At 48.0% G+C, this 13,224-nt stretch overlaps 1 protein-coding gene across 1 annotated transcript in view; it reads right to left on the bottom strand.

Moving 5' to 3' along the window:
- The window catches only part of LOC142075099 (E3 ubiquitin-protein ligase RNF38-like), a 342,549-nt gene that overhangs the window by 32,724 nt on the left and 296,601 nt on the right, over nt 1–13,224 (bottom strand). Inside the window, exon 5 of the mRNA XM_075136117.1 lies at nt 9,185–9,352. Coding sequence (XP_074992218.1) covers nt 9,185–9,352 — 168 coding nt within the window. The remainder of the gene's footprint in view (nt 1–9,184; nt 9,353–13,224) is intronic.

Here is a 13,224-nt window from a genome sequence, read left to right as displayed (position 1 = left end):
CACCCTGTGGTTTTACCTGCATGACCACGGAGAGGACATGAGGCAGTGGGATGGAAAACCTACCTTGACCCTAGAGGCACGGGTACGTGAGTTGCAAGGAAAAACAATCACACAAGGGGGTTCTCCCAGGAAAAATGCTGCTCCAGTTTTCAGGAAAAACTTGTCTCACGACGGTCCAGTTTCCAGTGAACAGTTCCCCAGACAGAGTAGAAGGGCTGATCATACTTGGGATTTTAATGAAGAAATTCTTGACTCGCATTTACAAGAAGTGAGAAATGGATACTATGGCCAGGACTAGAGGGGCCCTGACTCCGGCCAGGTGGAGGAAAGGGACAACCGGGTTTACTGGACTGTGTGGATTCGATGGCCTGGCACATCAGAGCCACAGGAGTATAAGGCTCTCGTAGACACCAGTGCACAGTGTACCCTGATGCCATCAAGCTATAAAGGGGCAGAACCCATTTGTATTTCTGGAGTGACAGGGGGATCCCAAGAGTTAACTGTATTGGAGGCCGAAGTGAGCCTAACCGGGAACGAGTGGCAAAAGCACCCCATTGGGACTGGCCCAGAGGCTCTGTGCATCCTTGGCATAGACTACCTCAAGAGAGGGTATTTTAAGGACCCTGAAGGGTACCGGTGGGCTTTTGGTATAGCTGCCCTGGAGACAGAGGAAATTAAACAGCTGTCCACCTTGCCTGGTCTCTCACAGGATCCTTCTGTTGTGGGTTTGCTGAGGGTTGAAGAACAAGAGGTGCTGATCGCTACCACAATGGTGCACTGGCGGCAATATCGCACCAACCGAGATTCCCTGATTCCCATCCATGAGCTCATTTGTCGACTGGAGAGCCAAGGAGTGATCAGCAAGACTCGCTCACCCTTCAACAGTCCCATATGGCCAGTGTGAAAGTCCAATGGAGAGTGGAGACTAACAGTAGACTACCGTGGCCTGAACGAAGTCACGCCGCCACTGAGTGCTGCCGTGCCGGACATGCTAGAACTCCAATATGAACTGGAGTCAAAGGCAGCCAAGTGGTACGCCACAATTGACATTGCTAATGCGTTCTTCTCAATCCCTTTGGCAGCAGAGTGCAGGCCACAGTTTGCTTTCACTTGGAGGGGCGTCCAGTACACCTGGAACCGAATGCCCCAGGGGTGGAAACACAGCCCTACCATTTGCCATGGACTGATCCACACCGCACTGGAACAGGGTGAGGCTCCAGAACACCTGCAATACATTGATGACATCATTGTATGGGGCAGCACAGCAGAAGAAGTTTTTGAGAAAGGGAAGAAAATAATTCAAATCCTTCTGAAGGTGGGTTTTGTCCTAAAACAAAGTAAGGTCAAGGGACCTGCACAGGAGATCCAGTTTTTAGGAATAAAATGGCAGGACGGGCGTCGTCAGATCCCAATGGATGTGATCAACAAAATAACAGCCATGTCCCCACCAACTAGCAAAAAGGAAACACAAGCTTTCTTAGGCATTTTGGGCTTTTGGAGAATGCATATTCCAAATTACAGTCAGATCGTAAGCCCTCTCTGTCACGTGACCAGGAAGAAGAACGATTTCAAATGGGGCCCTGAGCAACAACAAGCCTTTGAACAAATTAAACAGGAGATAGTTCATGCAGTAGCCCTTGGGCCAGTCCGAGCAGGACAAGATGTAAGGAATGTGCTCTACACCGCAGCCGGGGAGAAAGGCAATCTGGCCACTGTCGTAAGAGACAGCAAAAAATGTTTTTACAAATATATTAATAACAAAAAGAGAGCCAAGGAGAATCTCCATCCTTTATTGGATGCAGGGGGGAACTTTGCCACGGAGGACGAGGTAAATGCTGAGGTACTTAATGCCGCCTTTGCCTCCGTCTTTAATAATCAGACAGTTATCCTCAGGGTATTCAGCCCCCTGAGCTGGAAGACAGGGACAGAGAGCAGAATAAACCCCCCATAATCCAAGAGGAAGCAGTTAACGACCTGCTACACCACCTGGACGCTCACACGTCTATGGGGCCACATGGGATCCACCCGAGGGTACTGAGGGAGCTGGCGGAGGAGCTTGCCAATCCACTCTCCATCATTTACCAGCAGTCCTGGTTAACAGGAGGTCCCGGATGACTGGAGGCTTGCCAATGTGACGCCCATCTACAAGAAGGGCCGGAAGGAGGATCCGGGGAACTACGGGCCTGTCAGCCTGACCTTGGTGCTGGGGAAGATTATGGAGCAGATCAGCTTGAGGGCATTCACAAGGCATGTGCGGGACAACCAGGGGATCAGGCCCAGCCAGCACGGTTTCATGGAAGGCAGGTTCTGCTTGACCAACCTGATCGCCTTCTATGACCAGGTGACCCGCCTAGTGGATGAGGGAAAGGCTGTGGATGTGGTCTACCTGGACTTCAGTAAAGCCTTTGACACTGTCTCCCACAGCATTCTCCCAGAGAAGCTGGAGGCTCATGGTTTAGACAGGTACACTCTTTGCTGGGTAAAAAACTGGCTGGACGGCTGAGCCCAGAGAGTTGTGGTGAACGGAGTTAAATCCAGTTGGCGGCCCGTCACGAGTGGTGTTCCCCAGGGCTCAGTTTTGGGGCCGGTCCTGTTCAATATCTTTATCAATGATCTGGATGAGGGGATCGAGTGCTCCCTCAGTAAGTTTGCAGACGACACCAAGTTGGGCGGGAGTGTTGATCTGCTCGAGGGTAGGAAGGCTCTGCAGAGGGACCTGGACAGGCTGGATCGATGGGCTGAGGCCAATTGTATGAGATTCAACAAGGCCAAGTGCCGGGTCCTGCACTTGGGTCACAACGACCCCAGACAACGCTACAGGCTTGGGGAAGAGTGGCTGGAAAGCTGCCCAGAGGAAAAGGACCTGGGGGTGCTGGTTGACAGCCGGCTGAACATGAGCCGGCAGTGTGCCCAGGTGGCCAAGAAGGCCAATGGCATCCTGGCCTGTATCAGAAATAGTGTGGCCAGCAGGAGTAGGGAGGTGATTGTGCCCCTGTACTTGGCACTGGTGAGGCCGTACCTCGAATACTGTGTTCCGTTTTGGGCCCCTCACTACAAGAAGGACATTGAGGTGCTGGAGCGTGTCCAGAGGAGGGCAACGAAGCTGGTGAAGGGTCTGGAGCACAAGTCTTATGAGGAGCGGCTGAGGGAACTGGGACTGTTTAGCCTGGAGAAGAGGAGGCTAAGGGGGGACCTCATCGCGCTCTACAACTACCTGAAAGGAAGTTGTAGTGAGGTGGGTGTTGGTCTCTCCTCCCAAGTAACTAGCGATAGGACGAGAGGAAATGGCCTCAAGTTGCATCAAGGGAGGTTTAGATTGGACACTAGGAAAAATGTCTTTACTGAAAGGGTGGTTAAACATTGGAACAGGCTGCCCAGGGAAGTGGTTGAGTCACCATCCCTGGAGATATTTAAAAGACGTGTAGATTTTTATACTGACTCATGGATGGTAGCAAATGCCCTGTGGGGGTGGTTCCAGCAATGGAAGCAGAACAACTGGCAGCACAGATGTAAACCCATCTGGGCTGCCGCATTGTGGCAAGATATTGCTGCCCGAGTAGAGAACCTGGCTGTAAAAGTACGTCACGTAGATGCTCACGTACCCAAGAGTCGGGCCACTGAAGAACATCAAAACAACCAGCAGGTGGATCAGGCTGCTAAGATTGAAGTGGCCCAGGTGGATCTGGACTGGCAACATAAGGGTGAATTATTTATAGCTCGGTGGGCCCATGATGCCTCAGGCCATCAAGGAAGAGATGCAACATATAGATGGGCTCGTGATCGAGGAGTGGACTTGACCATGGACGCTATTGCACAGGTTATCCATGAATGGGAAACATGCGCTGCAATCAAGCAAGCCAAGCGAGTAAAGCCTCTTTGGTATGGAGGACGATGGTTGAAATACAAATATGGGGAGGCCTGGCAGATTGATTATGTCACACTCCCACAAACCCACCACGGCAAGCGCTATGGGCTCACCATGGTGGAAGTAACCACCGGATGGCTGGAAACATATCCCGTGCCCCATGCCACTGCCCGGAACACCATCCTGGGCCTTGAAAAGCAAGTCCTATGGCGACATGGCACCCCAAGTGCACCCAGGTCCTTGAGCAAAAGCAATCCTACGAATGGATTTTCCCTTGCCAGAGGCAGGAGTAACCCAGACTGTCTTCCCCAGCATATTTCTTATGTGCATGACAGGGACTTTATCCCTGTCTACAGTACGTAAGAGTTTGGATTGGGCAGGGCTAGCTCGAGTGACAGATCCCCTGGTGTTGACTAACCAGGTGGCTTTTGATAAATGTGTGTCCCGATGCTTGAATGTCCCACCACCCATTGCTCTCAGTGTAGTCTTTAGCAGTCCATTGTATCGTTTGATTTTCCCAGAGGCTGGTGCATGGTAGGGGATGTGATAGACCCACTCAATGCCATGCTCTTTGGCCCAGGTGTCTATGAAGGTGTTTCAGAAATGAGTCCCATTGTCTGACTCAATTCTTTCTGGGGTGCCATGTCGCCACAGGACTTGCTTTTCAAGGCCCAGGATGGTGTTCCTGGCGGTGACATGGGGCAGGGGATATGTTTCCAGCCATCCTGTGGTTGCTTCCACCATGGTGAGCCCATAGCGCTTGCCTTGGTGGGTTTGTGGGAGTGTGATATAATCAATCTGCCAGGCCTCCCCATATTTATATTTCAACCATCATCCTCCATACCAGAGAGGCTTTACTCGCTTGGCTTGCTTGATTGCAGCGAATGTTTCCCATTCATGGATAACCTGTGCAATAGCGTCCATGGTCAAGTCCACTCCTCGATCACGAGCCCATCTATATGTTGCATCTCTTCCTTGATGGCCTGAGGCATCATGGGCCCACCGAGCTATAAATAATTCACCCTTATGTTGCCAGTCCAGATCCACCTGAGCCACTTCAATCTTAGCAGCCTGGTCCACCTGCTGGTTGTTTTGATGTTCTTCAGTGGCCTGACTCTTGGGTACGTGAGCATCTACATGATGTACTTTTACAACCAGGTTCTCTACCCGGGCAGCAATATCTTGCCACAATGCGGCAGCCCAGATGGGTTTACCTCTGCGCTGCCAGTTGTTCTGCCTCCACTGCTGCAACCACCACCACAGGGCATTTGCCACCATCCATGAGTCAGTACAGAGATAAGGTACTGGCCATTTTTCTCGTTTAGCAATGTCCAAGGCCAGCTTGATGGCTTTCACCTCTGCAAACTGGCTCGATTCACCTTCTCCTTCAGCAGTTTCTGCAACTTGGCGTATAGGACTCCATACAGCAGCTTTCCACCTCCGATGCTTTCCCACAAGGCGACAGAACCCATCAGTGAACAGGGCATATTGCTTCTCATTTTCTGGTAGTTTATTATACAGTGGGGCCTCTTCAGCACGCGTCACCTCCTCCTCTGGGGATATTTCGAAATCTTTGCCTTCTGGCCAGTTCGTGATCACCTCCAAGATTCCTGGGCGACTGGGGTTTCCTATTCGGGCCCGTTGTGTGATCAGCGCGACCCACTTACTCCACATATCATCAGTTGCATGATGTGTAGAGGGGACGCTCCCTTTGAACATCCAGCCCAGCACCGGCAGTCGGGGTGCCAGGAGGAGCTGTGCTTCAGTACCAACCACTTCCGAAGCAGCTCGATTCCCTTCATATGCTGCCAATATCTCCTTCTCAGTTGGAGTGTAGCGGGCCTTGGATCCTCTGTATCCCCGACTCCAAAACCCTAAGGGTCGACCTCGAGTCTCCCCTGGTGCTTTCTGCCAGAGGCTCCAGGCAGGGCCATTCTCCCCGGCTGCGGTGTAGAGCACATTCTTTACATCTTGTCCTGCCCGGACTGGCCCAAGGGCTACTGCCTGAACTATCTCCTGTTTAATTTGTTCAAAGGCTTGTTGTTGCTCAGGGCCCCATTTGAATTCGTTCTTCTTCCGAGTCACTTGATAGAGAGGGCTTACAATCAGGCTGTAATCTGGAATATGCATTCTCCAAAAGCCCACAATGCCAAAGAAAGCTTGTGTTTCCTTTTTGCTAGTTGTTGGAGTCATGGGTGTTATTTTGTTGATCACATCCATTGGGATCTGACGACGTCCATCTTGCCATTTTATTCCTAAAAACTGGATCTACTGCGCAGGTCCCTTGACCTTACTTTGTTTTAGGGCAAAACCGGCCTTCAGAAGGATTTGAATTATTTTCTTCCCTTTCTCAAAAACTTCTTCTGCTGTGTTGCCCCATACAATGATGTCATCAATGTATTGCAGGTGTTCTGGAGCCTCACCCTGTTCCAGTGCGGTGTGGATCAGTCCATGGCAAATGGTAGGGCTGTGTTTCCACCCCTGGGGAAGTCGGTTCCAGGTGTACTGGACGCCCCTCCAAGTGAAAGCAAACTGTGGCCTGCACTCTGCCGCCAAAGGGATTGAGAAGAATGCATTAGCGATATCATTTGTGGCGTACCACTTGGCTGCCTTTGACTCCAGTTCATATTGGAGTTCTAGCATGTCCGGCACGGCAGCACTCAGTGGCGGCGTGACTGCATTCAGGCCACGGTAGTCTACTGTTAGTCTCCACTCTCCATTGGACTTTCGCACTGGCCATATGGGACTGTTGAAGGGTGAGCGAGTCTTACTGATCACTCCTTGGCTCTCCAGTCGACGAATCAGCTTATGGATGGGGATCAGGGTGTCTCGGTGCGATATTGTCGCCGGTGCACTGTTGTGGTAGCAATTGGTACCTGCTTTTCTTCAACCCTCAGCAACCCCAGAACAGAAGGGTCCTCTGGTTCAGCTGTAGTACCCGTCGCAGGGGTTGGAGTAGCCGCAGTGTCTGTCACGGGGGTTGGAGTAACTGCAGTGCCCATCGTTTTGTCATCAGTTCCGGAGACCTTCTCTCCCCCTTGAGGGTTCTGAACAGTGTTGAATAGGGCTCGGTAGGCATGGGCCAGGCCCCAGCACGTTGCAGTAATCTGGGTCTCTCTGGAATTGCCAGCGTGACAGCATACGTTTTCCAAATATTTTACTATTTTTTCAGGATTCTGCACTTGTTCAGGGGTGAAGTTCCAAAACATTGGAGGTGACCACTGTCCTAGGCACTCGCCCATACTATCCCACACACCCTGCCACTCATAACTATCCAGCCTCGGGGCAGATCTCTGGGTGGTATTCTTAAATAGTTGTTTAACCTTAAACAAGGCCTGAACCACATTCAGGAGACATTGCAATAGGAACACGCGGGTTTGAGTATCCCAAGGATATTCAAAATCCTCAAGAGCTACTGTAATCAGCTTTGAGGAGAAGGGGAAGGTAAAGGAAGCTGTTTCCCCTGTAAATTGGCTCTCCGAGGAGAAGGGGTAAAAAGTGTAATTATTAATAGTTTCCAAAAGATAGCTCCCGAAGAACAGGAATGACGGCAGTGCTGAGTACAGGCTCCTGATCAATAATTTTATCATAACATAAACCAGTGTCACACAGTATAGCACAGCGATGACCTTAATCCATTTCGCAGAGATGATAAACCGCACATAAATACTTACAAACAGCAGTACATACAGCCAGTAAGGTGCTACATACCAAAACTCCCAGAACAGATCCAACAACTCTGAGAGCAAATAAACCAACATTGTGACCAGCGACTACTAAACCGATATAATGAATGCTTATAACAAATTTGTTTTATCCTGTTCGGGTCAGATGTGTCGTTATCTCAACCCTTCAAGCCCCACGTTGGGCGCCAAAAAGGACTGTTGTGGTTTAACCTGGCAGGCAGCCAAATACCACGCAGCCGCTCGCTCACTCCCCCCATCCCCAGCGGGACGGGGAGAGAATCGGAAGGGTAAGCGTGAGAAAAAAACTCGTGGGTTGAGATAAAGACAGTTTAATAGAACAGAAAAGGGAAAATAATAATAACAATGAATGAATATACAAAATGAGTGATGCACAATGCAATTGCTCACCACCCACGCTGACCGATAACCAAGTAGCCATCGCTACTTCCTGGAACACGCCTACCATTCATATACTGAGCATGACATCACATGGTATGGAATACCCCATTAGCCAGCTGGGCTAGCTGTCCTGGCTGTGCTCCCTCCCATCACTTGGTTTGTTTTGTTTTTTTCTTGAGCTGAATGTCCTTGACTAACAGGGTACTTAGCAACAACTGAAAACATCAGTGTATATATCAAAAGACAAGAAAGGTGGTGGTGATTAATTGGAATGTATTGGAAAATGTGAGACCTAGGCATGACGTAAATGGTATAGAATAAGGGGTGGATCCTGTCCTGGTTTCGGCTGGGATAGAGTTAAATTTCTTCCTAGTGCTGTGTTTTGGATTTAGTATGAGAAGAATGTTGATAACACACTGATGTTTTTAGTTGTTGCTAAGTACCCTGCTAGTCAAGGACTTTTCAGCTTCCCATGCTCTGTGAATGCACAAGAAGCTGGGAGGGAGCATACCGGGACAGCTGGCCCAGGTGGCCAACTGAGTATTCCATACCATATGATGTCATGCTCAGTATATAAATAAGAGACGTGGTCCAGGAATTAGCGATCGCTGTTTTGGGCATTGTTCGGCAGGTGGTGAGGAATTGCATTGTGTGTCACTCATTTTCTCTGTTCTATCATTAGTATTATTAGTATTTTCCTTTCCTTTTCTCTTCTATTAAACTGTCTTTATCTCAAGCCACGAATTTTACTTTTTTTTTTTCTGATTCTCCCCCCCATCCCACTGCGGGGGGGGATTGAGCAAGTGGCTGTGTCGTGTTTGGCTGCCTGCCGGGTAAACCACAGCAAAGTCCATTTCCAGATAAAAGCTCTAGGTGAGATTCCTAATAGTACTTGATGAACTTTGAAGTCTTTTCCTGTAAGCATCTGAATGTATGTAGAATAGCTGCTAATGGATAGGGTAAGAGACCAGATCATAAACCAGCATCCATTTTGAGTAAAAAAACCATGAGAATATGGTATAATTCTATGAAGGGAGCAGGGAAGCACAATACATTTACTAGCTCTAAAGCTTGCACTATTATATATACCATATTATATATACCATTACAATTTACCCCAGGAAATAATAGTTTTTATTTTTCATCAGGGAAAGCTGTATGGGCAGTGAAACTCCAGGCTTTCCACCTCGTAAGTCTAAGTCCAGAGACAATATAACTAGAGAACCATACTTACTGGAGGAGACACACTACAGATAGGAAGGTGCTGTCCACTGAATACCACAGAACAACCTGGGACCTGCTGTGTGCTGCAGGGTGGTATGTGCTGGGCTGTACAAAGTGGAATTCCATGTGGCGCCACCGTTGTCACCGTATATGAGACGGGGACTGCGCCCTGATGGATCTGCAGCAAAAACACAAGTGTATGAAGTAAGCTGTTACAAGGGCTTTGGACAGTTATGGCATGGCACAGAAAACAAGCTTTCACCTAACATAACAAAAAAGTATTTTTTACTCTGAAGGTGTTAAAGAAAGCAAATACCTGTAATCCCTGTCCTTTACAAAAAAAAAAAAATAAATAAATCTTCTCATTGGAGTATCGCTCTTCAGTCAGTGCTTTTAGGACAAGGCCAGGAGGGAGCTCTCAAGATGCTTAGTCCTCCAAAGCACTGTTAGAGGCTCTCAAAAGCATCTCAAATTCAGCAAAGCTGCCCCTCCCACACACTAAGGTTAGTTCTTAGAGAAAATAGGCAACAGTAACTCCCACATAGAAGCCAGTCAGAAAAAGGGGGGGAAAAAACCCCTACAAGTATCTAAAGAATCTCTTCAACTCATCCTTGCAGAGTGATTAAATGTTAACCCAGAGACTTATATCTTTGAAGAAGAAGAACTTCAGATAGATTTTCTTTCCTGTAAAGAAGCCAATCTCTGAATGCCTACTCAGGGCAACACTCCAGGGATGTGTCTTAACATGACTAACAACAGTAGTTGAAACTAAAGATTAATTTAAAAGCTGAAAAAGACAAGGTTACATATTCATAAATATGCCTCTGAGACAACATCCACTAAATATCTACAAATATAGTAGAGAACATGATGGCTTACAGTTTTTTTTTAGTTAGCAATATTCACTTAGAACTCTATCATCAATCCAAGGGTAGAAGGTACTCTGGACCCAGACACTGCTCAATTCCTTGTATTACATCAGGAATCTAGCAAAAACTGCAAAGAATCATAGGTAGGGAACGTGGATCCATGGAAAGCAATTATTTTGAAGAACCTTCCTTCACAACCTACTAAAAAGTAATCCACCCTTGGAAAATGAACAAGCAAGAACAGCTCATTACAAAGGTGAGAATAAGTAAACCGAAGAGAGCTAACCTACTTAACTGGCCATGAGATGCAGAGGCCAAAACAGGAACATCACACAGATGACTGAATAAAACTTCAAATCTCAAAACTGCACATATTTGGGAAAAAAGCCTCTCAGCAGAAACAGTGACTTTGACCTAGTTCCAGTTCAGGTACAAATGCAAATATTTTGTATGTGAGCTATCAGAGAGTTTTTAATGCCATAACTGTTGGATGTTTGAGGGCAGTGCCAGATGCGATTCAGGAGAGGTTACCACTGCTCTCAGTGTAGAAAGAAAGAAAATAAAAAAAAGAGAAAGTGGTTCCCTCTCTAGAGTAGTCTGTGCAAAGCATGATCATGGAAGATCCATAGTAACTATGAAAACACTAACACCTGGCTGTGGATGATGCTTGGAAGGTAGTGACAGCATCATAGAACAATCATTTCTCAAGATGACGCTGTAAGTCTGATCACCCAAGGACAAAGACAAATTGTATTTTTATTTTGAGATACTTTAGTAACTCAACTGTTCAGATACAAGCGAAGGCTGTGACAAGGCCAGAAAGACTATTAGCTTTAACTCATGCGCTCTGCTCTGGGTGCAGATACTTCCTTATTGAGCAGTGCTCTGCACAGAAAAAACATCAGTGATCTGCTGCTGTAGTGAATGCAAGTCACTTCATGAGCTGTGCTGTAAGAATTGCATTTTAAGCCTTGCAGTTTGGGACCTGGATATAGAATCATAGAATCAAAGAATCATTTAGGTTGGAAAAGACCTTTAAGATCATCAAGTCCAACCGTAAACCTAACACTGCCAAGTCCACCACTAAACCATGTCCCTAAGTGCCACATCTACACGTCTTTTAAATACCTCCAGGGATGGTGACTCAACCACTTCCCTGGGCAGCCTGTTCCAAGGCTTCATAACCCTTTCAGTGAAGAAATTTTTCCTAATATCCAATCTAAACCTCCCCTGGTGCAACTTGAAGCCATTTCCTCTCGTCCTATCGCTAGTTACTTGGGAGAAGACACCAACACCCACCTCGCTACAACCTCCTTTCAGGTAGTTGTAGAGAGCGATAAGGTCTCCCTGAGCCTCCTCTTCTCCAGACTAAACAGTCCCAGTTCCCTCAGCCGCTCCTCATAAGACTTGTTCTCTAGGTCCTTCGCCAGCTTTGTTGCTCTTCTTTGGACATGCTCCAGCAACTCAATGTCTTTCTTGCATCTCTCCCTAGATGTCCCGATGTTTCGTGGGCCCATTGAGCTACAAAGAACTCGCCCTTATGCTCCCAGTCCAGGTCCACCTGAGTCACTTCAATTTTGACAGTCGTCTTTACCTGTTTGTTGTTTCTATGTTCTTCAGTGGCACAGTTCTTGGGCATGTGAGCATCTACGTGCTGTACCTTTAGAGTGATGTTTTCTACCCAGGCAGCAATGCCTTGCCACAGTGCAGCAGCCCAGATGGGTTTACCCCTGCGCTGCCAGTTGATCTTCTTCCATTGCTGTAGCCACCCCCATAGGGCATTTGCCACCATCCAGGAGTCAATATAGAGTACTGGACACTTTTCTCATTCAGCAATCTCTAGGGTCAGCTGGATGGTTTTCACTTCTGCAAACTCGCCTTCTCCTTCAACACCTTCAACAACTTCTTGTGTGGAACTCCACACAGCAGTTTTCCACTTCCGATGGTTTCCTACAACACAACAGGATCCATCAGTAAATGGAGCATAACGCCTTTCATCTTCTGATAACTCATTATATGGTGGTGCCTCTTGGGCATGAGCCACCTCCTCAGGCAATGCTCCAAAATCTCTGCCTTCTAGCCAGTCCATCATCTCTTCCAGCATTCCTGGGCAGTTGGAGTTCCCCGTTTGAGCCCGTTGCGTGATCAATGCTACCCACTTACTCCATGTAGCATCAGTTGCGTGATGTGTAGAGGGGATGTTTCCTTTGAACATCCAGTGTAGCACAGGCAATCGCAGTGCCAAGAGGAGATTATGCTTCTCTACCAACAACTTCTGAAGCGGCTCAAACCCCCTCATATGCTGCTAGTATCTCTTTTTCAGTCGGGGTGTAGTGGGCTTCCGATCCTTGATACCCCCGGCTCCAAAACCCTGGAGGTCGACCTCAGGTTTCTCCTGGTGTTTTCTGCCAGAGGCTCCAGGTGAGACCATGCTCCCTGGCTGCAGTGTAGAGCACATTTTGCACAGCTGGTCCTGTACGGACAGGCCCAAGGGCTACCGCACAAGCTATCTCCTGCTTTATCTGCTCAAAGGCTTGTTGTTGCTCGGGGCCCCACTCTAAATAGTTCTTCTTTCAGGTTACTTGATAGAGAGGGCTCACAAGCTGACTGTAACCTGGAATATGCATTCTCCAGAATCCCACAAGGCCTAGGAAAGCTTGTGTTTCCTTCTTGTTAGCTGGTGGGGACATAGTTGCTATCTTGTTGATCACATCCATAGGGACATGATGACGTCCATCCTGCCATTTTATTCCCAAGAACTGGATCTCCTGTGCAGGTCCCTTTACCTGGCTTCTTTTTATGGTGATACCAGCTTTCAGAAGGATCGGAATTATTCTTTTTTCCTTTCTAAAACACTTTTTCTACTTTGTTGCCCCACACGATCATGTCATCGATGTATTGTAGATGTTCAGGGGCATCACCCTGTTCCAATGCAGTTTGGATTAGTCCATGACAAATGGTAGGACTGTGCTTCCACCCCTGGGGCAGTCTATTCCAGGTGTACTGGACGCCCCTCCACCTGAAAGCAAACTGTGGCCTGCATTCTGCTGCCAAAGGAATTGAGAAAAATGCATTGGCAATGGCAATTGTAGCATACCACTCAGCTGCCTTTGACTCCACTTCATTTTGGAGTTCCAGCATGTGTCCCCTCTCTCTCTCCCCCCCCTCTGTGCGTGCCCGC

The sequence above is a fragment of the Calonectris borealis genome, chromosome W, assembly GCF_964195595.1.
Source record: "Calonectris borealis chromosome W, bCalBor7.hap1.2, whole genome shotgun sequence".
NCBI classification, from domain to species: Eukaryota; Metazoa; Chordata; class Aves; order Procellariiformes; family Procellariidae; genus Calonectris; species Calonectris borealis.
The sequence above is the reverse complement of the archived record's forward strand: the minus strand, read 5'-3'. Positions and strand labels throughout refer to the sequence as shown.